The following is a 27,482-nucleotide window of genomic DNA, read 5'->3' on the forward strand; positions in this document are numbered from 1 at the left end:
TAAATTCCAATGTATACAAGGCTAGCCGCTCCAGTCTTTCAACATATGACAGTCCCGCCATTCCAGGAATTAACCTAGTAAACCTACGCTGCATGCCCTCAATAGCACGAATATCCTTCCTCAAATTTGGAGACCAAAACTGCACACAGTACTCCAGGTGTGGTCTCACTAGGGCCCTACTCTTTGAAAAGGTCTTGTTGGGTTTTTTCAAAACTGTACAGGTGTCTTCACTGTAGTATAAGAAAATAACTGCAGATGCTGGCACAGAAGGGTCTCGACCCGAAACGTCACCCATTCCATCTCTCCCGAGATGCTGCCCGACCTGCTGAGTTACTCCAGCATTTTGTGAATAAATCGAGGTGTCTTCACTGGCTTGATTTGGCAGACTAGAATGTTTTCACGCTTCATTGCCTTCAAAATTGCTTCTACTTATTCTTTGATCGGAAGCAATCCATTACAATCAATGTTTTACTCGAGATAAATTATTTTTTTCTGAATGAATGTATAATTGCTTCTTTAGAGCTTTAAATTGTATTTGTGTAATTCTCCAAACATCTCTTCTCACATGCAACACAATAAGTGGACCATCTTGAGTGCCTAAACACCGCATGGGTTTTCTCAGGGTGCTCCAGTTGCCTCCCATATTCCAAGGACGTGCAGGTTTGTAGGTTAATTGAATTCTGTAAAATTGCCACTAACATGTAGTTAAGCAAAAAGTGGGATAACATTGAAAACCCACGCTGTCACAGGGAGAACGTACAAACTCCACACAGACAACACCCATAGTCAGGATTGAACCCAGGTCTCTGGCGCTGTGAAGCAGCAGCTCAATGCCGCGCCACCGTGCCGCCAGAATATATTCTTCGGCTACAAATATATACTTGATATGTTAATTGGAAATTTATGTTGTCACTGTTTTCATCCATTTATTTGCACAGGTGATCGATGGTCAGTGTCAACTCAGTAGGCCAAAGGGCCTGTTTCAACGCTGAAGCTCTAAACTAAACTGAACTTACCTCACATTGTCTGTGATCCCCTGGTAGTTGCACGCATCATTTAGTAACCTTTCTTTGCTTCATTATTAACCTTCTCTCTTTTTTTCCCCACCAGGATGATTTCGTGTGGCCGAGTCCAATCACTTGCTCAGTGCCTTATTCGGAAAAAAACGGTGACAGTGGACAACAGTGGAGAATCCAGTCTGTGCCGTTGTTTATCGACCATTGACCTGATAGCTCTGGGTGTTGGCAGCACCCTGGGCGCTGGTGTGTACGTGTTGGCAGGAGAAGTTGCCAAAGCAGAATCAGGGCCCAGCATCGTAATCTCCTTCTTAATCGCTGCCCTTGTATCAGTGTTGGCTGGTTTGTGCTACGCAGAGTTTGGTGCTCGGGTACCAAAGACTGGCTCGGCTTACCTCTACACCTATGTGACCATTGGAGAATTTTTGGCTTTCATTACGGGTTGGAATTTAATTCTCTCTTATACCATTGGCAAGTACCAGCTTAATATTATCACCATCATACAGATATCTTATAGTACCATGGTGCTCCTAACTCGTTTGGTGTACTATGGTACTCCATGATATTTAAAGTAATTGAACAAAGTTCCTTTGGCAACTGGAGACATAGAATGTAAGAAAGGGAAGCAGCTGAGGCCATTCAGCTCTTATGCCTGTCCCAATGTTCAGGTTAGCTGCTTGGTAGTGCACACTGGCAGCATAGGTGGTGAGAGCAGGTAGCGAGGGACTCCGGAACTAACTGTTGAGCTTCCCGAGGAGTTGTGGGCCTAACTCAAGGAAACACCTGTGAAGGGAGGTTCCTGCTTCATAATCCCAATGATATACTGGCCCAGTTTTTGTTGTCCCATAGTCTAGCCGTGTAAAGGAATTTTAGATTCTTATGTGGCATCGGGATTGGGTTTCTTGGTTGAACATTTAGCTTGTGTGTTTGTTAACCTAGATAGCTTATTAATGAAAATAAAGTTAGTTATTATCATATCATATCATATCATATATATACAGCCGGAAACAGGCCTTCTCGGCCCACCAAGTCCGTGCCGCCCAGTGATCCCCGTACATTAACACTATCCTACACCCACTAGGGACAATTTTTACATTTACCCAGCCAATTAACCTACATACCTGTACGTCTTTGGAGTGTGGGAGGAAACCGAAGATCTCGGAGAAAACCCACGCAGGTCACGGGGAGAACGTACAAACTCCTTACAGTGCAGCACCCGTAGTCAGGATCGAACCTGAGTCTCCGGCGCTGCATTCGCTGTAAAGCAGCAACTCTACCGCTGCGCTACCGTGCCGCCCTATGTCCTATGGCATAAGTGCGTATAGGTAGTTTAGATGCTACTTTGGCTTTGGGCTTGGGTTTCTTGGTTGAGCGCTTATCCTGGTGTCATAGCACAAGTAAGTTGTGTTTTAACAAGAATTCTCTCCTGTACTAATCCCATATCCTTTGATTCCTGTATTATTCTACAATGTTTCAATGCATTGATTATATTCAGTGACTGGGCATTTTCAGACCTCTTTGGTGGAGATCATCAAATACTCACGGCCCTCTGGACCCCAACTCTGGATCTTCCCTTTAAGCCCCAAGAGAATGATACATGTTTCAATAAGATGACCTTGCATTCTCCTGATTTCCAGCGATCAGAGATACAGTTTACTCGTCCTCTCCTTATAGCACTTAAGAATCTTTCTAACGAACCTCCTAACTAATTGGAGCAGTGCCAACGCCTCACAAATATGATTAACAACATGACAAGTGAGCTTAATCCCGCTCTCAGACAGTGTTCTGAAATATATGTTTTCTTTGGACGTGTGCACTGCACTAACTAATTAACTGCACTAACTAACTAACTAACCAACTAACTAACCTGAGACCTAACTATTTCACCAGAGTTCATATGTTCATAAGTTCTAGGAGCAGAATTGGGCCATTCGGCTCATCAAGTCTACTCCGCCATTCAATCATGGCTGTTCTATATTTCCCTCTCAACCCCATTCTCCTGTCTTCTCCCCATAACCCCTGACAACCTTACTAATCGAGAATCTGTCAATCTCTGCCTTAAAAATATAAAATATGTGGAGGCCATTGACTTGGCCTCCACAGCTGTTGGTGGCAATGAATTCCACAGATTTACCACTCTCTGACTAAAGAAATTCCTCCTCTTCTCCTTTCTAAAATTCAACAGTGTTAAATGGCATCGTTAACTAACTAACTTACCCTACACTGAAATAGCACCATTTTCTGACGTGCTTCATTGGTTAAAATAGTCACAGTAATATTTATCACAAATATTCCTTCAGGTTCTTTGATAGTTTTGTAAGCTTATCCAGTGAGTGACTGAGCTGAGTAATTTGAACGTTATCAGAATCAATTCACCATTTGGTAGCGATATAAAGACTCGGGACCTTTGGATTCAGATAAAGAAAATTAGATGGGACTCCTGTTTCCAATTGTTAGCCAGAGTACTTCAAAAGTGGCTTCAACTATGTCTTGTGCAGTTATGGTATGTAACGTGTTATTATGTATTCTGGGATTAATAAACAGATGACAAACTTAAAGGCCTAAAACCCATAATGGGCTGTCGAGCCTTTCCCTATTGTGTAGTAAACTTGGAGCGGATTTTACAGTTAATGGTGTTTTGAAGATGCTTGGTGCTGAACTCAAAGCAAGTTGTTTACTAAGGCGCACAACCTCTCTGACGTGGAGATCCTCTTTTCTTGTATAATTTTAACATTGATTGGGAGTGTAAAATGGAAGGCATCAAATTAGCTGCCCATCGTATATCTCCGGCTAAGACTGAAATTTCTGGTTAACAACTCAACACAATGACCATTCAGACAGGGAGTGTCTAGTATCCAACAGTAGGCTAGGCCTGATGGAAGTATATAAAATTATGAGAGACATCAATAGGGTAGATAGTCAGAATCTCATTTCCCAGGGTAGAAATGTCAAGGACAAGAGGGCGGAGCTTTAAGATGAGAGAGACAAATTTTAAAAGAGACAAGACCAAGTGGACCTGTTGGACCCAAACCTCTCCTGCATTGGTGTAGCATCCTCTCCTCCCTCCCTCATCCCCCTCCCCTTCCCCTTCCCCTTCCCCTTTCCCTCCCTCCCTCCCCCCCACCCTTCCCATCTCCCCCTCCCCCCCACCCCTTCCCCCCCACTCCATCCCCCTCAACCCCCCTTATCCTCCCTCCTACCCCTCCATCCCTCCTCCCTTCCACCCCCTTCCCTCCCTAGGAGATAGATTTAAACTTTAAAATGTGAATAACTTTTAAAATATAACACCGATTTCAATGAAACTTCTTCCATTAGCACCAAAGGGACAACGGTGAGTAAGGTGGGCCAAAAATTGTTGCGCTATCGTGTACCGTTTTGGCTGTAGTTCAGGAACAAACAAACAAACAAACAAGCAAGAGTTTTGGTATAAAGACGTACAGGCATATATTTTTACACAGTTTAATAGGTGTCAGGAATGTCCTGCAGGGGGTGGAGTTATGATAGTGACTTTGAAGCAGCTTCTAAATAGGCACGTGGATATTCCGGAAATGGATGAAAATGGGTCCCATGCAGGCAGAGGAAATTAACTTATCTTGGCATCATGGTCGGCATGGACATTCTGGGCCCAAGGGCCTATTCCTGCACTCTCCTGGTCTATGTTCTATGTCTATGACGTGGTTTTATGGAACACAATGAGAACGCAAATCGTGTAGGATGTGAAGGAATGTCCAATCCAAACGTCCACTTTATGATATTTCCAAAAGTCAAAATTGCCACCAATTAAAATATCAAAAGAAAACAAAAATCTTTCTCTTTCTGGTCTCATTCTCCACATCAGGTACATCCAGTGTGGCGCGTGCCTGGAGTGCTACATTTGATGAACTGTTAGGCAAACGTATTGCGATTTTTCTTGGCAACCAAGTCAGAATGAACGCACCTGGATTGGCTGAATATCCAGACTTCTTTGCTGCATGCTTGATAATGTTACTGGCAGGTAAGATGATTTTTTTTATAGAACAAAAATTAAAAAGTAGCCTCAAATTTCTAGAAACTAATAGTTCAAAATCCAGAAACATGCCATGTTGACCCATACAGTTTATGTCAGAGTTTGGACCAGTCTGTAATCGACTAAGGGATTCTAGTCCGATTATTGTTTATGTCTAAAAAGTTAAATTGCAAATAAACTTTCCTTGTGCATCATCTCAAGAGAGGCGATTATTCGTGTCAGAGTTTACAAAGCAAATAATTTAAGTGATTCTCCGATTCCCTTGTTCATTTGATTTTTGCTTCTGCTTTAATTTACCACCCTGTTTGTTAATTGAACAACCTCATCTAAGTAAAGAAACTTATTTTTCACATTGTTCTAAATTTTCTTCATCCAGTTTGCAATGTTTCAACGTTTGACGGCACTGGGCCTGTACTCGCTGGAGTTTAGAAGAATGAGGGGGGACCTCATTGAAACTTACCGAATAGTGAAAGGCTGGGATAGAATGGCTGTGGAGAGGATGTTTCCACTAGTGGGGGAGTCTAGGACTAGAGGTCATAGCCTCAGAATGAAAGGACGTTCCTTTAGGAAGGAGATGATGAGGAATTTCGTTAGTCAGAGGGTGATGAATCTGTGGAATTCTTTCCCACAGAAGGCTGTGAAGGCCAAGTCAATGGATATTTTTAAGGCAGGGATAGATAGATTCTTGATTAGTACGGGTGTCAGTGGTTATGGGGAGAAGGCAGAAGAATGGGGTTAGGAGGGAGAGATTGATCAGCCGAATGGTCTAATTCTGCACCTATCACTTATGACCTTATGACGTTATGATCCCTGGATAACTGATGGCAGTCTGCTTCTGAATTTCCTTCATCTCCTCTCATCAGGCTCTGTGTGATCCCCCATCAAAGGTCCACCTGGTGCCAGTGAACACTCCAGTTTTCCTGTCTACCATGTCCATCACCTGCTCAAGCAATGTTCAGAGGCTTGCCAAGTACAATTGTCTCATTTGAAATTCATTCTGGCTACTTCTATTTTTTCTTTATCTGGATACATAATAATGGTAACATAATTCTTTATTAAAGCCAAAATATTTTATTGGCATGGAGGTTAGTCAATCTAACCTGTTAGTAGAAACAGAAAACTGCAGATGCTGGTTTATACCAAAGATAGATGCACCAAGTGCTGGAGTAGCTCAACGGATCAGGCAGCATCTCTGGAGAAAAAGGATAGATGACGTTTTGGGTCGGGACCTCCTTCAGACTGTTTTCATATTTCAACCTGTTAGTAGGTTAGCTGAGTAAGTATAGCTTCAAAAAGTACCTCATTGATTGTGTAGGAATCATTTCTTTCTTTTACATCACCAACTTTATGTTAGATTGGAGTTTGTGGATCTAAACCTGTTTTGCCAGGAATACATAATTGCATAGACATCACAGATACCCTCTTTATTTAACTTCTGGCACACAGATTAAACAAAGACAACACTCAGCTACTCCTAAGATAGACACAAAATGCTGGAGTGATGCTGCCTGTCCCCTTGAGTTACTCCAGCATTTTTGTGTCTATCTTTAGTTTAAACCAGTACCTGTAGTTCCTTCAAACACACTCAGCTACTCCTGGAGTCTTCAGTGACTGTCTGAATTTTTGAATATCTTCTTCTGTGTCAAACATTACAGGGAGAAGGCAGGAGAATGGGATTGAGAGGGAAAAAGATCAGCCGTGATCGAATGGCAGAGTAGACCCGACGGTCTTATGAATATGAACCTATGCAATCCTGTTTGTCTGCACTGAAAAGACTGTCATCAATTATCCTTGTTGTTCTTACACACATTTCCTTTCCCTTTGTAACATGAAAGGTTAATTCTTCCAGGAATGCTCAGAATCCAGGTTGCGCATAGTTGATTCTAAGTTTAGTGGGTTGACGAGTTGCTGCTTTACAGCGAATGCAGCGCCAGAGACTCAGGTTCGATCCTGACTACGGGTGCTGCACTGTAAGGAGTTTGTACGTTCTCCCCGTGACCTGCGTGGGTTTTCTCCGAGATCTTCGGTTTCCTCCCACACTCCAAAGACGTACAGGTTTGTAGGTTAATTGGCTGGATAAATGTAAAAATTGTCCCTAGTGGGTGTAGGATAGTGTAAATGTACGGGGATCGCTGGGCGGCACGGACTTGGAGGGCCGAAAAGGCCTGTTTCCGGCTGTATATATATGATGATGATGATGATGAATTATATGATACACCTCATTTGCTGAACTTTGAACCAAACACAAAGTGCTGGAGGAACTCACCAGGTCCAGCAACATCCACGGAGGAAATAGACAGATCAGAATGAAGAAGGTTCCCGACCCGAAGCGCCAACTGCCCATTCCCTGACCCACCGCGTTCCTCATGCTGTGTTTTGCACAATATTCCAACACCTACGGTTTCTTGTGTCACCACGCAGTGGGCATGTGGTTTTGAGATGGCAGCATTCTCTCTGGTTTACTTACAGAAACCAACATTTTATATTTAGTTAGCATTTGTCCTTTCCTGGCCTAATTTTTATTACTGCTGTTGCACCTCAGCTCACATTTTAATTTAGTTTGGATATCATTAAAGTTTTAATGTATTATTCAGGTTTACAGTACCTGCAGTATTTTGCTTTGTATTACAACTTTCTCTGTTATCTTAAGACTTTAGAATTTAGAGACACACCAGGCCCCTCGGCCCATTGTGTCCGCGCCGACCAGCGATCACCCCGCACACTAGCACTATCCTGCACACTAGAGACAGTTTACAATTTTACAGAAGCCAATTAACCTATAAACCTGCACGTCTTTGGAGTGTGGGAGGAAACCGGAGCACCCAGAGAAAACCCAGGCAGTCACAGGGAGAACGTACAAACTCTGTACAGACAGCACCCATAGTCAGGATCGAACCCGGGTCTCTGGCGGTGTAAGGCAGCAACTCTACCGCTGAGCCACTGTGCCTCTCCTTGTCAGGGATGTTTAAGACTTTTTATTCGTGATCTGAAAAATTCAGAAACGTTGAATAGAATGTTCCAAATTTTAATGCTGAAATATTTTGCTGAAAATGTTTCTTCTTTTCTCCAATTCTTTTTGCCAAGAGAGTTGCGAGAATGGCGATCTTAAGTTCACCTGAAGTGGCTTTAAATATCCACGGAGCAATGACATATTCTCCTTATCTTCCCTTTGTTGCAGGTCTCCTGTCATTTGGGGCCAAAGAATCCACAACAGTAAACAAAGTCTTCACCACAATCAATGTCCTTGTGCTTGTGTTTGTTATCATTGGAGGTTGCATCAAAGGTAACATTAATAACTGGAACATTGGTGCTGAGGTTCTGCTGAACATCACTGCAAAAACATGGTAGGTACTGACTGGGATATTCGAGGGCTCGAGCAAACGTTGATCGTGGACAGTTTCGTCACTTGCAAAGTAGAAAATTGTAGTAATTGACACCTGGGTAATACAATACCGTAAATCCTCGTTATAACGGACCATAGCAGATGGGGGAATGGTGTCTCTTATTGCCGATTGTCCACAATAACCGAGTAATGGATTATTATTGTATAAGTAGTATAAAGAAATAAATGCAGTTGCTGGTTTAGTGGGAAGGAACTGCAGACGCTGGTTTACACTGAAGATAGACTAATACACTGAAAGGAATAAGTTACGTTTCGGATAGAAACCCTTCTACAGACCCTTCTTCAGTCTGAAGAAGGGTTTCCACCTGAAACGTCACTTATTTCTTTTCTCAAGAGATGCTGCCTGACCTGTTGAGTTACTCCAGCTTTTTCTGTCTATCTGCAGTTGCTGGTTATAATGCAAAATGACACAAAATGCTGGAGTAACTCAGCAGGTCAGGCAGCATCTCTGGAAGACAAAACCGGTCCTGCTGAGCCGGATGGCCACAACGCATAGATCAACTTGCACTTTACCCTGTCTAAAACTGTTACAATTGATTCGTTTCGTTGGGTTGCTGTTGTCTAAATTACTTAAATTATTGCATCGTATGGGAGGCGCATTCCCAATCTCGTTGTACCCCTGGGTACAATGACAATAAAGATATATTGTATATTGTATTGTATGTATAGGTGACGTTTCGTGTTGACCTTTCTTCAGACTCTCAGTCTGGAACTGGACCTGGAATCCAGGTGAGTTGAGGAGAGGATCAGTGGTTGTGGCTGGAGTGTAGGTAAGGGTCGCCGGTGGTAGCAGTGACAGCAGGCATGTGCAGACAGTGGCTGGGGAGGCGAAGGTGGGTAGGTCAGTTCGCTATAACTGAAATCCATTATAAAGAGGTCTGTTAAAACGGGGATAGACACAAAAAGCTGGAGTAACTCTGCAGAACAGGCAGCAGCTCTGGAGAGAAGGAATGGGTGACGTTTCGGGTCGAGACCTTTCTTCCGACTTTGTTAAAACAGGGGTTTACTGTATCAGCATTTTACCATTACCACTAGAAAAATAACTTTACCATTGCTTAAATATACCTGGTATAAAATATATATATTTAAATTAGCATAATGCCCAGATGTATTGCATTTTTGGCCAATTTAGCGTCCTGCTCTCTCAGGGCTAGTCAGTCACCTCTGAACCTACAAAGCCAGAGCACAAGAAAGTCATTCTCATCCCAAGTGACTATGTTCAAAGATGAAGAGGAGATTCGTCTGATCACTGGCCAGTTTGATTCTCACTGGCGAGGAGAGGGATGTCGGGTCGTGGGCCGATGCAGTCGAAGGCGATGGACAGAGGCACAGCAGCAGCTTGGGCTTCACCCGGATTGGGAACTATTCCAGTGGACCGAGCGGCCGGGCGGACCGGACTTTGGACTTGTGGAAATGCCGTCAAAAATGGTGGCCCTGCACGTGTAAATAGGCAGAGAGAATTTCACCCCGCATTTGCACATGCGCCAAAGAAAGCATCATTGAACCATTGATTTAACCGGATGGGACAGCTTCCAGAGCCAGTGGAAACATCCCACAGCACAGGTCACAATGGGGAAGGGAAATTCCTAATTTAAATGCACTTTGTAATTTGTGTGTTCCTTCATGTTTCTCAGGAACTTGCCTTCAGCTGCAAATATAACCAGTGATTATGGAACAGGAGGGTTTATGCCCTATGGGTTCAGAGGCACTCTGACCGGTGCCGCCACTTGCTTCTATGCGTTTGTGGGGTTTGATTGCATTGCAACCACAAGTAAGTTTAGTTTCGTTTTAGTTTATTTATTGTGCACCAACGAAAAGCGAAAAGGTTTAGCTGCGTGCTAACCAGTCAGCGGAAAGACAATACATGATTACGAATGAGCCATTCACAGTGTAAAGTTAATATGATAACTTGGCTATATTTAAGAGGGAGTTAGATGTGGCCCTTGTGGCTAAAGGGATCAGGGAGAAGGGAGGTACGGGATACTGAGTTGGATGATCAGCCATGATCATATTGAATGGCGGTGCAGGCTCGAAGGGCCGAATGGCCTACTCCTGCACCTATTTTCTATGTTTCTATGTTTCTATAAAGGGAATAACGCAAATAATGTTTAGTACAAGATAAAGCCAGTAAAGTATGATCAAAGCTAGTCCGAGGGTCTCCAATAAGGTAGATAGTAGTTCAGGACTGCTCTCTAGTTGTAGTAAGATGGATCAGTTGCCTGATAACAGCTGAGGTTGCCTGATAACAGTAAGTGTCACAGGGAAAGGAGAAAGGAGGAATTTCTTCAGAAAGGAGGAATTTCTTTAGTAGGAGGGTTGTGAATCTATGGAAGTCATTGCCACAGAAGGTTGTAGTGGCCAAGTCAGTGGGTATATTTAAGGCAGATTCTTGATTAGTAACGGTGTCAGGGGTTATGGGGAGATGGCAGGAGAATGGGATTGAGAGGGAAAAATAGATTAGCCATGCTTGAATGGTGGAGTAGACTCGATTGGGTGAATGGCCTTCTTCTGCTCCTATAACCTATGAATATAAACTTATTGAAGAAACTGGGAATACTGGGAAAAATGTTATCTGGATTTCTGGATCTGGATTTAAATGTGGATTTAAATCTGAATTTGAAGTTGGTGCATGAGAATCAAAAAAGATTGGAAACAGACAAAAGGTGTATGAAGGAACTGCAGATGCTGGTTTACACCAAAGATAGACACAAAAAGCTGGAGTAACTCAGCGAGTCGGGCAGCATCCCTGGAGAAAAGGAAGAGGTGACGTTTCGGGTCGAGACCCTTCTTCAGACTGAGAGTCAGGGGTAAGGGAAACGAGAGAAATAGAAGGTACATAGAACAAATGAATGAAAGACGTGCAAACTGCAACGATGATGAAGGAAATGTGGAGCCCACAACGGCCTATTGTTGGCTGCGGGGATGGTGATAACAAGTTATACAGACAGTGGAACTCAACAGGACGACTGTGAAACTAGTATGGGGAGGGTGGGGGGCGGGACAGAGAGAGAGGGGATTCAAGGGTTACTTGAAGTTAGAGAAATCAATATTCATACCACTGGGTTGTAAGCTGCCCAATCAAAATATGAGGTGCTGTTCCTCCAATTTGCGTTTGGCGTCACTCAGATTGGAAACAATTGCATGCATTTTAAGTGTGAAGGCCAGACAAAATATTCCTTGAATATTACTTTGCTGCTTACGGTTACTGTCCATTTAGAAAACTTTCCTTATGTCATAAGCATGGAGACAGGCCGCTTGGCCCAGAGTCCATATCAACATCAATCACCCATTTACACTAATTTCATTAAAAAGAATTCTCCTCTCATTCCCTTCGATTCCCCGCAGATTCCTCCACTCAGTTACACACTAAGAGAAATATGCAGTGGCCAATTAACCTAACAGACTGTCTTGGGGATGTGGGTGGAAACTGGAGTGTTTGGGGAATACGTACATTGTTATAGGGAGAACATGCAAACTCCACCCTTACGGTAACCTAGATCGGGATTGAACCCAGGTTCTTGGACCCATGAGGTGGCAGCTCCACTATACTGCCCAGTGTCAGCATCAGTGTCAGCATCAGTCAGGGTGCCTCTCTAATAATGTTTGACCGGGTTATACGCTTCGTTAAGGTAGGAGCATGGATTATTAACCATGTTGCCTCATCTATTTTTCTCTCTACCCACTACAAGCTTTTAACAAGAGGGGCTCGTGGATCCAATCTGATATTTGGATTTCGATTGTACTCTTCTCAACCTCTCTCATGAACTGTGATAATAACTGAGAAATAAATGCACTGAGTAATTTTAAATTCTAAATCATTTTGCAATAAAATTATCCCAATTAGAGATACACTCTCCAGACCATCTTTCTGAAGAAATTCCTCCTTTCTCCTTTCCCTGTGACACTTACTGCTATCAGGCAACCTCAGCTGTTATCAGGCAACTGATCCATCTTACCACAACTAGAGAGCAGTCCTGAACTACTATCTACCTTATTGGAGACCCTCGGACTAGCTTAATGGCAAATTAAGTTTATTTCAGGTTCTTTCCCTGCTGTACTGGTCTATAAACTACTGGATAACTTAACATGTAGGAAGGAACTGCAGATGCTGATTAAAACCGAAGATAAACACGAAATGCTGGAGTAACTCAGCGGGACAGGCAGCATCTCTGGAGAGAAGGAATGGGTGATGTTTTGTCACCTATTCCTTCTCTCCAGAGATGCTGCCTGTCCCGCTGAGTTATGCCAGCATTTTGTGTCTATCTTCGGATATCTAAACTGCTGGCCATGTCATAATTCACAACAAATCTTGTTTGCCATCACCCTTGTGCCTGTTGGCTGACACTGACCCGAGCAATGCCTCGATTTTGCAATGCTCACTCATGTTTTAAAGCTATTCCCTGGGCCTGTGTGTCCCATCTCTGTTCCATTTCTGAGGTCATAGTTTTTAATCATTCCAAGTTTAATGTTTCCACTACTGAGGTCCAATGCCTCAAGGAAACCTTCCTTTCTTGCAGAAGAAACTCTTGTGGTCCAATGCCTCAAGTTGCCAACACCCTAAGCCTTATTCCCTAATAAAATTACATTAAATCTTCTAAAAGCTCTTTGACCAAACATTTGATCATCTGTCCCTATGTCACACAATGCCAAGTCTTATTGAGGTGTTTAGTTCCGAGTCATGCAATATCATTAGAAGTTATTCTCGACTTGAAACGTCGCCCATTCCTTCTCTCCAGAGATGCTGCCTGCACGGTTGAGTTACTCGAGCATTTTGTGTCTATTTTCAAGTCATTGGTGTTTAGTTTTCGTTTTAGTTTTGCGATACACCGCGGAAACTGGCCCTTCGACAGACCGAGTCCGCGCCGACCAGCAATCCTGATACACTAGCACTATTCTACACACCAGGGGCAATTTACAATTTTTACTGAAGCCAAATTAACCTACAAACCTGCAAGTCTTGGGAGAGTGGGAGGAAACTGGAGGACCTGCGGAAAACCCATGTGGTCACGGAGAAAACATACAAACTCCATGCAGACAGCACCCATAGTCAGAATCAAACCCGGGTCTCTGGCGCTGTAAGGCAGCATCTCTACCGCTGCACCACCGTGCCATGATCTACTTGGTGTACATATCTTTTTCATTTTTCTATAACTTTTGATAACCAAACAAAAACGGGGGTCCCTATGGCAACATTGATGTGAACACAATCAATAGGTTAGGTGAGTGGGCAAAGGCATGGCAGATGCAGTATAATGTGGATAAATGTGAGGTTATCCACTTTGGTGGCAAGAACAGGAAAGCAGACTATTACCTGAATGGTGGCCGATTAGGAGAAGGGGAGATGCAATGAGACCTGGGTGTCGTGGTACACCAGTCATTGAAAGTAGACATGCAGGTGCAGCAGGCAGTGAAGAAAGCGAATGGTATGTTGGCATTCATCGCGAGGGGATTTGAGTATAGGAGCAGGGAGGTTCTGCTGCAGTTGTACAGGGCATTGGTGAGACCACACCTGGAGTATTGCGTACAGTTTTGGTTTCCTAATCTGAGGAAAGACATTCTTGCCATAGAGGGAGTACAGAGAAGGTTCACCAGATTGATTCCTGGGATGGCAGGACTTTCATATGAAGAAAGACTGGATAGACTCGGTTTGTACTTGCTGGAATTTAGAAGATTGAGGGGGGATCTTATAGAAACTTACAAAATTCTTAAGGGGTTGGACAGGCTAGATGCAGGAAGATTGTTCCCGATGTTGGGGAAGTCCAGAACAAGGGGTCACAGTTTAAGGATAAGGGGGAAGTCTTTTAGGACCGAGATGAGAAAGTTTTTTTTCACACAGAGAGTGGTGAATCTGTGGAATTCTCTGCCACAGAAGGTAGTTGAGGCCAGTTCATTGGCTATATTTAAGAGGGAGTTAGATGTGGCCCTTGTGGCTAAAGGGATCAGGGGGTATGGAGAGAAGGCAGGTACGGGATACTGAGTTGGATGATCAGCCATGATCATATTGAATGGCGGTGCAGGCCCGAAGGGCCGAATGGCCTACTCCTGCACCTATTTTCTATGTTTCTATGTAACACACTAGTTGTGATCTCTCTCTCTCAATCTGTCTTTCTGCCTAGTTACACTGAGGCCCACAGTGTACTGGGTCTGAAGAAGGGTCTTGACCCGAAACGTCATCCATTCCTCTCTCCAGAGATACTGCCTGGCCAGCTGAGTTACTCCAGCTTTTCATGACTACCTTCTGTAGCCCATTGACAGTTGTTGTTAGTATTAAATGAGATCTCCAAAAGAAAGAACTTTAATAGAATTGGAAGAGATTTGAAGCTATTTTTATTCTGTTATGTATTCACAAAATGCTGGAGTAACTCAGCAGGTCAGGCAGCATCTCAGGAAAGGAATGGGTGACGTTTCTGGTCGAGACCCTTAGAAGGGTCTCGACCCAAAACGTCACCCATTCCTTCTCTCCTGAGATGCTGCCTGACCTGCTGAGTTACTCCAGCATTTTGTGAATAATTTATTCTGTTATATGTGACTTTGATTCTTTTTGTGACTATCTCCCCAGGCGAGGAGGTGAAGAATCCCCAGAAGTCTATCCCGATTGGGATCATATCATCTCTTCTCATTTGCTTCTTGGCCTACTTTGGGGTTTCAGCTGCCCTCACGCTTATGATGCCCTACTATCTTCTTGATACAAAGAGCCCAATCCCTTCGGCCTTTGAGTATGTGGAATGGAATGCTGCCAAATACTTTGTGGCTGTGGGTTCCTTGTGTGCCCTTTCAACAAGGTAGTGTACGAAGAAAATGTGATTTCCCCCTCAGTCAAATAAAACTGCTAATTTCAACCTACATTTAAAGGGCTAAAACCCTACTGCCTTCCAGATACACCAGCGCAGCTCATTATTGCTTGCAGGATGCAATCGAGAAATATATTCTTTAGACTTATAGTCAGCACCCTGACTACCGGTGCTGTCTGCACAAAGTTCATACGTTCTCCCTGTGATTGAGTGGGTTTTCTCCGGGTGCTCTGGTTTCCTCCCACACTCCAAAGGTTTGTACTGTAGGTTAATTGGCTTTGGTAAAAATTGTAAATTGTCCCTTATGTGTGGAATAGTGCTCGTGTATGGGTCAGCATGGACTCGGTGAGCCGAAGGGCCTGTTTCCGAGCTGTATCTCTAAACAAAAAAGAACTAAACTTTAGACAAGAGACACAGCATGGAAGCACACTCTTCGGCCCATCAAATCCGTGCCGACCAGCAATCACCCTGCACACGAACACCATCCCACACTCTTGGAACAATTTACAATTTTTAACCAAAGCCAATTAACCTACAAACCTGTACGTCTTTGGAGTGTAGGAGGAAACCGGAGCACCCGGAGAAAACCCACGTGGTCATGGGAGAACATAGAAACTCAGTACAGACAGCACTGATAGCCAAGACCAAACCTGGGTCTCTTGGCAGCAACTCTACTGCTGCACCACTGTGTCACCCCATAACACAAAGACACATGGAATTCATATATAAATCATCCCACTGTCCTGTATTCTGGAAATGTACATTTCTTGGGTTTTGAACCAGCATTTTGCACACGTCCTCAGCATTATGCAATGAACTTTGTGCACACACACACATGCAAATGCAACTTATACACGTAACGTTAGATGATATAGGACTCAAGGGAATGCAGTGTGCCCCAACTTGTCTCTTCCAGCCTCCACACACCACTGCTAGCGGTCAATGTGTTCTATGATTTGTTAATAATCTGCATGTATTCTGCATTAACCCACCAGTGAACCTAGTTATGTTGTGTGTTATTAGTAACTTGACCAACAAGACGTTCAGTGAGCCTTGTTCATCTGCTTCTCAGTTTGCTTTTCATTCAGATTTGGGGTTTAATTGCTCTTTATTCCCTCACAGCCTTTTGGGTTCCATGTTCCCTTTACCGCGCATTCTGTTTGCAATGGCCAGGGATGGTTTGGTTTTCAAAGCTCTCGCGAAACTGAGTAAACGTCAGACTCCAGTCCTTGCCACAGCCATAGCAGGAAGTATCTCTGGTAAGACGCACCTCAGATTTGACCGCATTCTGCGTTATTATTCCCAGATATTACCTAGATTACCTAAAATGTGACTCTTGGGCAGACACAAAATGCTGGAGTAACTCAGCGGGTCAGGCAGCATCTCAGGAGAGAAGGAATGGGTGACGTTTCGGGTCGAGGCCCTTCTTCAGACTGATGTCAGGGGAGGGGGCGGGAGGAAGATAGGATGCGACGGAGACAGGAAGACAGTGGGAGAACTGGGAAGGGGGAGGGGTTGGAGAGGGGAAGCAAGGACTACCTGAAGTGGGAGAAGTCAATGTTCAAACCGTTTCTTCCTACACAAAATGAAACTCTTGTTCTTTAATAGTTTTTCACTCAACACAGTGGTTTAACCATGCTAATACTGAATAACTTCAGGGGTTGCAACATTATGTTGGAATACCTTTATCATCATTACTGCTATTGAATAAGGTTCCATTAGGATGATCAATCCTAAAAGTATTGATTTCCACGCCCCTACCACACATTGGCGCCCTCTCTCCTTGCAGCAGTTGAATGGTATTTTCCACCATTAATGTTATGTGAAAATCAGGATTCATCTAGATTGCTGTTACTGACATATGAATCTACACAAATATTGTCGGTGGGCTACTTGAGAGTAAATGAGGATGTGTCACAAAAAAGGCTCATATGATCTTCACTCCTTGCAAGAATGTTATTTACCCAGGGTTGCAAGATGAATATCAAATGGGGAGTGGAGTGGATCTCAGAGTTGGAGTGTTTAACCTAACAACTTTAATACTGCATGAATGTTTGGTGCAAGTTCTCAGCTTGATAACTTAGTGACTTATGGGTAATAGTCAAGAGAAGAAAGTATTTGAACAGTTGCATGGATAGGGATTGTTTATAGAGATGTGTAGGAAGGAACTTTAGATGCTGGTTTAAACTGAAGATAGACACAAAAAGCTGGAGTAACTCAACAGGTCAGACAGCATCTCTGGAGAACAGGAATAGGTGATGTTTCAGGTCTAGGCGTCTGAAGAAGAGTCTTGACCCGAAACGTCACCTATTTCTTTTCCCCAGAGATACTGTCTGACCCACTGAGTTACTCCAGCTTTTTGTGTCTATCGAATGTTTATAGAGATATGGATCAAGCACATGGGACTGACTTAAATGGACATCTTGGTCAACAGGGCTGAAGAGCCTGTGTCCATGCTGTACAATTGTATGATTCTGTTTCACGAAATAGTCACACATGAACTTTAAATGGAGCAGCCTCGATGAACTGAAAGTTATTTTTATTGCGTTAGGTTTTCCTACTTTCCTAAATATTGAGGCAATATAAGTTCAGAGGGAAATTTCTGTATATTAGCTGCTTTCAATCTGATCCTGTTAGTGCATTCTTTATATAGGGCATTTAAAGTTAGTATAAAACACGTTATTTTCTAAAAATCGCGTTTACTCTTTTTAGCTATAATGTCCTGCCTTTTTGAGTTGAAGACATTGGTTGACATGATGTCAATTGGAACTCTTCTAGCCTATACACTTGTGGCGATATGTATCCTTATTTTAAGGTAAGGACTTTGATTCTATGTGGATAGAGTATAATCCATATGTAATTATGGATAGAGATTTAATTTAGCAATAAAATATGTTTTTATCCAATTAACTTATCAATAAAATTTGTGTTTTTTAATATACAATAGGCACCAACCAGATTTTTGTTTTAAAGCCGAGACTGAAATGAGCAAACGCCTACAGATCACAGAGGCTCCTCAGCAAGGGTTAAGTTTCAAACTGTTGATACTTCCTCTTCAATTCCCCACACAACAATCATCAAATATTGTTACATGCTGTGTGGGGTTAATAGGTGAGTATTCGAAACAAATCTGCAAGAGTTAGAACCACAAAATTATTAGCCCGAAGGGCTTAATACACAGCTCAGTACATAACACGTCGACACTCAGTGAAGGAAGAAACTGCGGATGCTGGTTATAAACCGAAGATAGATGAAGGTCTGAAGAAGGGTCTCGACCAGTAACGTCACCCACTCCTTTCCTCCAGAGATGCTGTTTGCCCCGCTGAGTTACTCCAGATTTTGTATCTGTCTACATGGCGGCATTGATGTTTTTTTAGATTTTTTAGATTTAGCGCGGAAACAGGCCCTTTCGGCCCACCAAGTCCGCGCCGCCCAGCGACCCCCGCACATTTAACACTATCCTACACACACCAGGGACAATTTTTACATTTACCCAGTCAATTAACCTACAAACCTGCACGTCTTTGGAGTGTGGGAGGAAACCGAAGATCTCGGAGAAAACCCACGCAGGTCACGGGGAGAACGTACAAACTCCATACAGGCGGCGCCTGTAGTCAGGATCGAATCTGAGTCTCCGGCGCTGCATTCGCTGTAAGGCAGCAACTCTACCACTGCGCCACCGTGCCGCCCATGTTCTTGTCCCAGTTACCTGTTACCTCCAAAGGACACGGCTCTTTGGTCTTCGGACCTGGTTGGCCTCAGCTGTGAGTGTGAGTGAACATCACTGCTCATCTTCACTCCCAAACCAACCATTCACCATTATTTTCGATCACAAAGCCAATTTCTTACCCACGTTGCCACTGCCTCCTTTTACATTCATAACAAACAAGCCTATTACGTGGGACTGCAGAAAATATCTTTTGAAGTCCATGTGCACACCAAGAACAACTTTGTTGAGCATAATTTTGGCTTTCAGAAATTCATGCTTGAATCCTTTAATTAATTCATCCAAATAACTGTTAATTCAGTCCTAAATTATTGATTGTAGAAGGTTTTCACTGCGTTTAGCCTTTGGCGTGAAGTTGGCTGATTTATTCTGCGCCCTGTTTTTAACCATGTTGTATCATTTGAAATTTGCTAGTTCTTGGCAGCCATATCTCAGAGGGATTGGGTAAAATGATGCTCAATACCTCTGCAACTTAAACTCTTGTTCCTTCAGCCACCTTGTTAAATGCAAGTGCAATTTGCAATTTGTAAATTTAAGTACAGGGAGGAATTTCTAAATGCTGCCAGAACCATTCTGCTTCTTCTTGGTCTCACCCTGACATTTCCCATATGAACTCCTTTCCTGCATCTTTTACTCAAAATCGTCTTTGTCTTCTGGGAGCTTTGGGTTTGATTTCCTTACTTTCACTTTATTAGAATGTACCATGCCAGTACTCAAACCATCTCTCCACTTTAATGAGAGCAAAGTATATTTTGGTTGCTAATTTTTAATCCCAATTTACATGAACAGGCCATTTATTTTGTCAGTTGCAGCTCTTTCATTTAAGTTATTTTACTTTTGGTTTAGTTTAGTTTAGTTTAGAGATACAGAGTGGAAACTGGCCCCTCGGCCCACCAAGTCCGCGCCGACCAGCGATCTCTGCACACTAACACTATCCTACACACACTAGGGAAAATTGACAATTTTTACCGAAGCCAATTAATCTACAAACCTGTACATCCTTGGAGTGTGGGAGGAAACCGGAGCACCCGGAGAAAACCCCCGCAGGTCATGGGAAGAATGTACAAACTCCGTACAGACGGTATCCTTGGTCAGGATCGGACCCGGATCTCTGGCGCTGTAAGGCAGCAACTCTACCTCTGCGCCACCATGCCACCGTGACCTATGCTTGATGTTTGTCCTTGTCATATCTTTGGGCATTACAGTCACTGCTCACTGAACTAAATGCTACATCACATTCCAAAATAAACACACAGTGAAAATCAGACCTCAAGAAAGTTTTGGTAACTCATTACACATCATCACGAGTGCTTTATTTTGACTTTATATTTCTCTCTCTTCCATAGTCATTTTAGCTTGCACTCTCAGTGGATTGATGACATATGGGTTGGAAGCCATCGCAGCGGCAAATCTTGGGAGTATTGGTATTTTGATACCTATCATACTAATAAAAATATTCATTATATTTGTTATCTGGAGGCAACCTCAAAATCAGAAGAAAGCTTCCTTCATGGTAAGTAGATGGTTGGGGAAAGTAATAAAATAATTGAGGGATAGTGGAGAATCGAATGAATATCTGTTTAATACTCATGGAATGAACCAACAGTACAAGTTTCAAGACTGCGCTCAGTCCGCCTAAAACTTTAATTCTCCCTCCTATTCCCATAAAGACCTTGCTGTCTTGAGCCTCCTCCATTGTCAGAGTGAGATCCAACGCAAATTGGAGGAGCAGCACCTCATATTTTGTTTGGGCAGCTTACAACACAGCGGTATGAATATTGACTTAGATAATCTTCAAGTAACCCCTTGCTTTTCTTCTCTCTCCATCCCTCCCCCATCCTAATTCTCCAACCAGTCTGACTGTCTTCCTGATTAAATTTTATCTTTGTATACTTCGTTATCACCTTCCCCTTGCTAATAATGAACTATTCTACATTGCCATTGAGCTTTGTCCCCTTTGATGTCTTGTTTTCACACCTTACCCTTCCATATCTCTATGTCTCCATCTCCCCGACTCTCAGTCTGAAGAAGGGTCTCGACCCAAACATCACCCATTCCATCCATCCAGGGATGCTGCCTGTCCCGCTGAGTTACTCCAGCAATTTGTGTCTATCAAGTCTAACTTTGTTGTGGTGTTGACTTCGATAATGTTTTATTTAGAGGATTGCAGGCAAGATTGTGAGGATTGCCATAATGCCTATATTATGTTTTTTTCAAAGGTTCCCTGCATACCATTTCTGCCAATATTCGGTATTTTGATAAATATTTACCTCATGGCACAGCTGAGTAAAGGCACTTGGATTCGACTATCTGTATGGACGGCGATTGGTAAGGTTCTTTATTATGGTTTATGTCCCAAAAATTGCACTTTAGTGAATCTGCACCATCTTATAATCTGCAAGCTCCTTTATGAATGATTTAAAATTCAGTACACCAGATCAAATGTTAATTTCCTGCAGCAAGAACAGAAAGAAGACTGATGTAGTAAAGTGTGTAGGAAGGAACCACAGAAGCTGGTGTACACCGAAGATAGACACAAAATACTGGTGTAACTCAGCAGGTCTGACAGCATTTCTGGAGAAAAGGAATTGGTACCATTTTGGGTCGAGACCCTTCTTCAGACTTAAGTCTGAAGTCACAGAGGGGGTCTGAAGAAGGGTCTCGACCCGAAACGTCACCCATTCCCTCTCTCCTAGATGCTGCCTGACCTGCTGAGTTACTCCAGCATTTTGTGATACCTAAGTCTGAAGTCAAGTCAGGTTTGATGCAAACTGGAGAAATAGCACCTCATAGATTACAACCCAACGGTATAAACATAGAATTTTCCTATTTTAAGTAACTAAACCACAATAGCCTTCTCCCCATCCCTTCTCCCCAAGAACCCCCGCCCCCTCCAACCCCCCCCCCCCCCCCCCCCTCCTCCACTCCCCTCCCCTGAAACCTGGCTAAACTCACACTGGTTACCCCTCTGTGCCACCCCTTCAAATTGTACCGTTTACAATGGACACACAATTCGCTACTTTTCTATCCCCAAGCTTAACAATTCGCAACACTTTATCAAAAAAAGTTGCCGCTGAACTGCAAGGACATGCACAGTTGCAGAAATGTGATATTTACTTAGCAAATTAGCAAAAGTCATAAGAGAGGAAGGCTAGGAATCTGGAGAGATGCTGAGAGTAAAGCCAGTCACTAACGGAGCGATGAGAGGGAGAGGAGAGGCCTGGGGCGTGTGGAGCAGCTAAGAGGGAATCCAGTCAGTCCTGGAGTGAGAGTGAGAGTGTGAGTGAGTGTGTGAGTGAGAGAATGAGACTGAGTGAGAGTGGCACAGAGACACAGAGAGAATGAGAGGCAGAGACACAGACAGAGACAGGGACAGAGACACACACACACAGACAGAGGGAGACACAGAGATCGAGAGAGACACACACAGACAGAGAGCGACACACACAGAAACATAGAGATAGAGAGAGAGAGAGAGCGAGAGAGAGAGAGAGAGAAAGAGAGAGAGAGAGAGAGAGAGAGAGAGACAGGCAGGCAGACAGACAGACAAACAGACACAAACAGAGAGACACACAAGGAGGCAGAGAGAGAGAGAGAGAGAGGGAGAGGCACACACAAACACACACACACAGAAAAAGAAACACAAAGAGAGACACAAACAGAGAAATAGAGAGAGAGAGAGAGAGAGTGAGAGAGACACACACACACACACAATCAGTCTGAAGAAGGGTCTCGACCCAAAAGGTCACCCATTCCTTCTCTCCTGAGATGCTGCCAATCCCGCTGAGTTACTCCACCATTTTGTGTCACGCACAGACAGACGCACATAGAGAAAAACACACACAGACAGAGGGAGAGACATGGAGACAGAGAAAGACACACAAACGAAGACACAGACAGGCAAAGGGGAGAGAGAGAGAGAGACAGTCAGAGAGAGAGAGAGAGAGAGAGATACGGAAACAGAGAGACACACACAGACAGGGGGAGAGACATAGAGACAGAGAGAGATACACAAACAGAGACACCGACAGACAGGGAGAGAGAGAGAGAGAGAGAGAGACAGTCAGAGAGACAGAGAGAGAGATACAGAAACAGAGATAGAAAGACACACACAGAGACAGAGAGAGAGAAAGCGAGAGAGAGACCCTGGGAGTTGTGGCCCTGGGATTTTGTGAAACCAAGCATCAGCTGGTCAGACAAGCTGACGTGTAGTATTAGAAGCATGATTTTGGAGGATCCATAATTTCTGCAGTGATGAAATTTAAATAGGCCACTGGTTATTTTGCGATTAGGATATTGTGACAATTAGCCTCCTAAATGCCCATCTCACAACCTTCCCGCAGTATTGGCAGCTACTGTAATGACATAACTGAAGCACTCAATGACAAAAGGTGAAGCCAAGCCCTGGTTGCCCAGTTTACACGGAATAGTCAACTTCATTGTTCCTGACGAAGTGAAAAATACCTGTCTCTCTTTTCCTGATCCTCACATTAATCTATGAACCTTTCTGCAACATTTCCCAGGTGTGCTGATATATTTTTGCTATGGCGTTCAGCACAGTGTGGAAGGTCAGAAAAACCAAGAACGCCCCGTCCCAAGTCTATCTGAGAACGAAAAGCCAGTGGACGAAGAACACAAGGAAGATGCCGTTTAAGGCAGACAGATCGAAGAGAATGAAAACTAGTTCTCAACAACTGAATGTGGAGGAGCATAGCTTTTCCATAACAGCATCAATTTTCATTTATAAATCATCTCCAATGTAATCTAACATCTCAAGGTGCTTCACTGGAATCACACCCATACCTTACTGACTAATGAACATCAAATGCCACCTTCACAAAAGAGTAAGGTGGGATGGTGACTTCGTTCTTTGCATGGTAACGGTTTTATTCACCAATAGCACAAGGTGTTAAAGTGGATTACTGTGAAATAAGGATTCACATCATGATTTGAAAACCTAAGATATCGGATATAGGAAATATGGCTTCTCGAGCCTGCTTCCCATTTTATCAGATCAGGGCTGATCTAACGTTGGTCTCAGCCCCACTTTGATGGGTTGCTTTCTCTAACCTAGTCCAAATACCTGTTCACTCCATCATCCACAGCTCTTTCAGGAAGAGTATTCCAAAGATTCACAATTCTCTGTGCGGAGAGATTCCTCAATTTTAGCTTTAGGGCGGCACAGTGGCGCAGCAGTAGAGTTGCTGCCTTACATCGCCAGAGACCCAGGTTCGATCCTGATTTCGGGTGCTGTCTGTGTGGAGTTTGCACGTTCTCCCTGTGACCGCGTCGGCTTCCACCTGCATCCCAAAGACGTACAGGTTTGTAGGTTAATTGGTTTCTGTGAATTGTCCCTAGTGTGTAGGATGGAACTCGTCACAGAGTCATAGAGTGATACAGTGTGGAACCAGGCCCTTCAGCCCAACTTGCTGACACCGGCCAACATGTCCCAGTTACACTACTAGTCCCACCTGCCTTCGTTTGGTCTATAGTGTATGGGTGATCAATGGTCGGTATAGACTCGGTGGGCCGAAGGGCCAGTTTCCACACTGTATCTCTAAACTAAACTCAACTAAACTAAATGGTGTTCCCATATCCTGAAATTACTCTCCTAGTTTGAGAATTCCCCATCAAAGAAAATATGCTCTCAGCAATTACCCAGTCAATTGGGTAGTAGTTTCCCTCACAGTGCTTGAGGAGACCCTCTCTCATTGATCCCCATCTGTGATTCCTGCTGCTCTCCTGCGTTAGACCATGTTCTGACCCAGAGAGTGAAGAAGGGTTCAGACATGAAACATTGTCTATCCATGTCCTCCAGAGATGCTGCCTGATCCTCTCAGTTACTCCAGTACTTTGTGTTCTACTCAAGGTTCCAGTACCTGCAGTTCCTTGTGCACCTTACATGTTTCGATAAGATCCTCTCTCATTAACCCAAACAGAGGGTTGAGACCCAATCTACTCAGTCTTTTCTCCAATCCAGAGCTTAATCTGGGAAGCCATCTTTATGTAAACTCCATTCTTCCTTAAGGTAATGAAAAAAACTGTAGAGTATTTCATACATGGTCTCATTATTCTTGTGCAGTTTTGAATTGCACATTCATTTTCCATAATTCAAATTTTGTAAAAAAGGATCCACAACAGGTGGTTCATAAACACCATTCAGAACGAGCTACAGCTCAACTAGCTCTAGAAAAAGCATTTATATATTGGCTTTCATTATCACAGGGCATCCTAAAGTGCTTTATGGCATTTAAATTGTGATAAATATTCAGCAGGACTGGCAGAATCTGTGATGAGCTAAAAAAAGGTTAACATTTCAGGTTGATGGCTTTTGAATTATGTTCACCTTTATATAGAAAATAAAATAAGCAACACCCACTGGGTTAGGATGTCTAAGCCACCTGCATCTATGAGTTTTTTTTTAGATTTAGAGATACGGCGCGGAAACAGGCCCTTCGGCCCACCGAGTCCGTGCCGCCCAGCGATCCCCGCACACTAACACTATCCTACACACACTAGGGACAATTGTTACATTTACCCAGTCAATTAACCTACTCTTTGGATTCTGGCTGACTCAACAATAATGTCCAAAATGCCAAGATGAACTCCCTTACATTGATTGGATAGGATAGGTTTAGAGGGACGTGGGCCAAACATGGGCAAACGAGACGAGCTTAGATGGGGCATCTTGGTTGGCATGGATGAGTTGGGCCGCAGGGCCTGTTTCCATGCTGGAAAATGATTAAATTATTAAAATAGTGCCATAGGATCCCTCAATTCAAAGGACAGTCTGAAGAGGGATCACGACCCATTCCTTCACTCCAGAAATGCTGCCTGTCCCGCTGAGTTACGCCAGCATTTTGTGTCTATCTAGGACAAATAAAGGCTTGGTTTAAGCAGAGAGATGGAATCTCGGGCTCTTTCAAAATGATACCGGATTATCAAGCCATATTTTGTTCTTAAAGTAGGTCTTGATCTTACAGACCACTAACTGAACCTGGACTGAAGTGGCTGCCTGGAGCAGGTTGCTGTATTTTGATGTTTCTTTGTTATGCATCTATTTTAAAATCTTATTTGGTTAGTGAATTTGGTTACATTTAAAGAAAGTCACAAAATACAGATTTACACACCACATACTTCTCCACAGTGTCAACAGAGCTACAAAGGAGAAGCACCAGGTTTCAGTCATGACTACAACGTCCCAGCCGCTCGTACCTATCCATGCCCTAAGCTCATCTGCCTTATCCGTCAGGCCCCGTGCATTACAATACGTGCAGTTTTAACCAACCCTCCTTCCTCGCTCTCCGCCTTTCACCTGCCTATTCTGCCCACTAACCTGTCCCATACCGCCCTCCATACCAACGTCTAGCCTCTCACGTGCCTCTGTCCTGCACGACATCCCACCCCCCTGCCAATCTAGTTTAAACCATTCTTGCTATTGAGGGCGTGCAGCGTAGGTTTACTAGGTTAATTCTCGGAATGGCGGGACGGTCATATGTTGAAAGACTGGAGCGACTAGGCTTGCATACACTGGAATTTAGAAGGATGAGAGGGGATCTTATCGAAACGTATAAGATTATTAAGGGGTTGGACACGTTAGAGGCAGGAAACATGTTCCCAATGTTGGGGGAGTCCAGAACCAGGGGCCACAGTTTAAGAATAAGGGGTAGGCCATTTAGAACGGAGATGAGGAAAAACTTTTTCAGTCAGAGAGTTGTGAATCTGTGGAATTCTCTGCCTCAGAAGGCAGTGGAGGCCAATTCTCTGAATGCATTCAAGAGAGAGCTGGATAGAGCTCTTAAGGATAGCAGAGTCAGGGGGTATGGGGAGAAGGCAGGAACGGGGTACTGATTGAGAATGATCAGCCATGATCACATTGAATGGCGGTGCTGGCTCGAAGGGCCGAATGGCCTACTCCTGCACCTATTGTCTATTGTCTATTGTCTATTGTAGCATTAGCAAACCTTACCGTGTCATGCCTATTACTTTTGACTCCACTACACTGGGGGGAAAACTGTGCCTACTCACATTATTTATGCCCCTCTTGACTTTATAAACCTCTATATGGTCAGCCTCACAGCACCAAAGACAGGAGTTCAATCCTGACCTCTGGAGTTGTCTGAGCGGAGTTTGCACGTTCTCCCCGTAACTGTGTGGGTTTCCTTCACGTGCTCCGGTTTCCTCCCACATCCCAAAGATGTGCGGGTTTGTAGGTTAATTGGCCTTGGTTAAGAGGACTCGGAAGTGTCATGCTGTATCTCTAAACTAAACCCTCAGCCTCTTACACTGCAGGGAAAGAAGCCTATCTATACTCTCCTTATAATATAAGAAAATAACTGCAGATGCTGGTACAAATCAAAGGTATTTATTCACAAAATGCTGGAGTAACTCAGCAGGTCAGGCAGCATCTCAGGAGAGAAGGAATGGGTGACGTTTAATTATCCTTATAATCCTTATAATATAATCCTCTCCTTATAATGCAAGGCTTCAATTGGTGCACAGTACACCAAAAGTGGCCTTACCAACATCTTGTACGGCT

The 27,482-nt window shown here is 43.6% G+C and overlaps 1 protein-coding gene across 1 annotated transcript; it reads left to right on the forward strand.

The window, feature by feature from the left end:
- The first annotated feature begins 1,111 nt into the window (after nucleotides 1-1,111).
- On the forward strand, nucleotides 1,112-23,597 carry LOC144599778 (cationic amino acid transporter 2-like). The gene is made up of 11 exons (XM_078411015.1): nucleotides 1,112-1,487; nucleotides 4,855-5,010; nucleotides 8,201-8,366; nucleotides 10,060-10,196; nucleotides 14,985-15,207; nucleotides 16,339-16,475; nucleotides 17,929-18,031; nucleotides 18,164-18,327; nucleotides 20,290-20,456; nucleotides 21,163-21,271; nucleotides 23,467-23,597. The coding sequence occupies exons 1-11, from the start codon at nucleotides 1,112-1,114 to the stop codon at nucleotides 23,595-23,597; spliced, it is 1,869 nt and encodes a 622-aa protein (XP_078267141.1).
- Nucleotides 23,598-27,482: the final 3,885 nt, after the last annotated feature.

This window comes from Rhinoraja longicauda, chromosome 14, assembly GCF_053455715.1.
Source record: "Rhinoraja longicauda isolate Sanriku21f chromosome 14, sRhiLon1.1, whole genome shotgun sequence".
In the NCBI taxonomy this organism is placed as follows: Eukaryota; Metazoa; Chordata; class Chondrichthyes; order Rajiformes; family Arhynchobatidae; genus Rhinoraja; species Rhinoraja longicauda.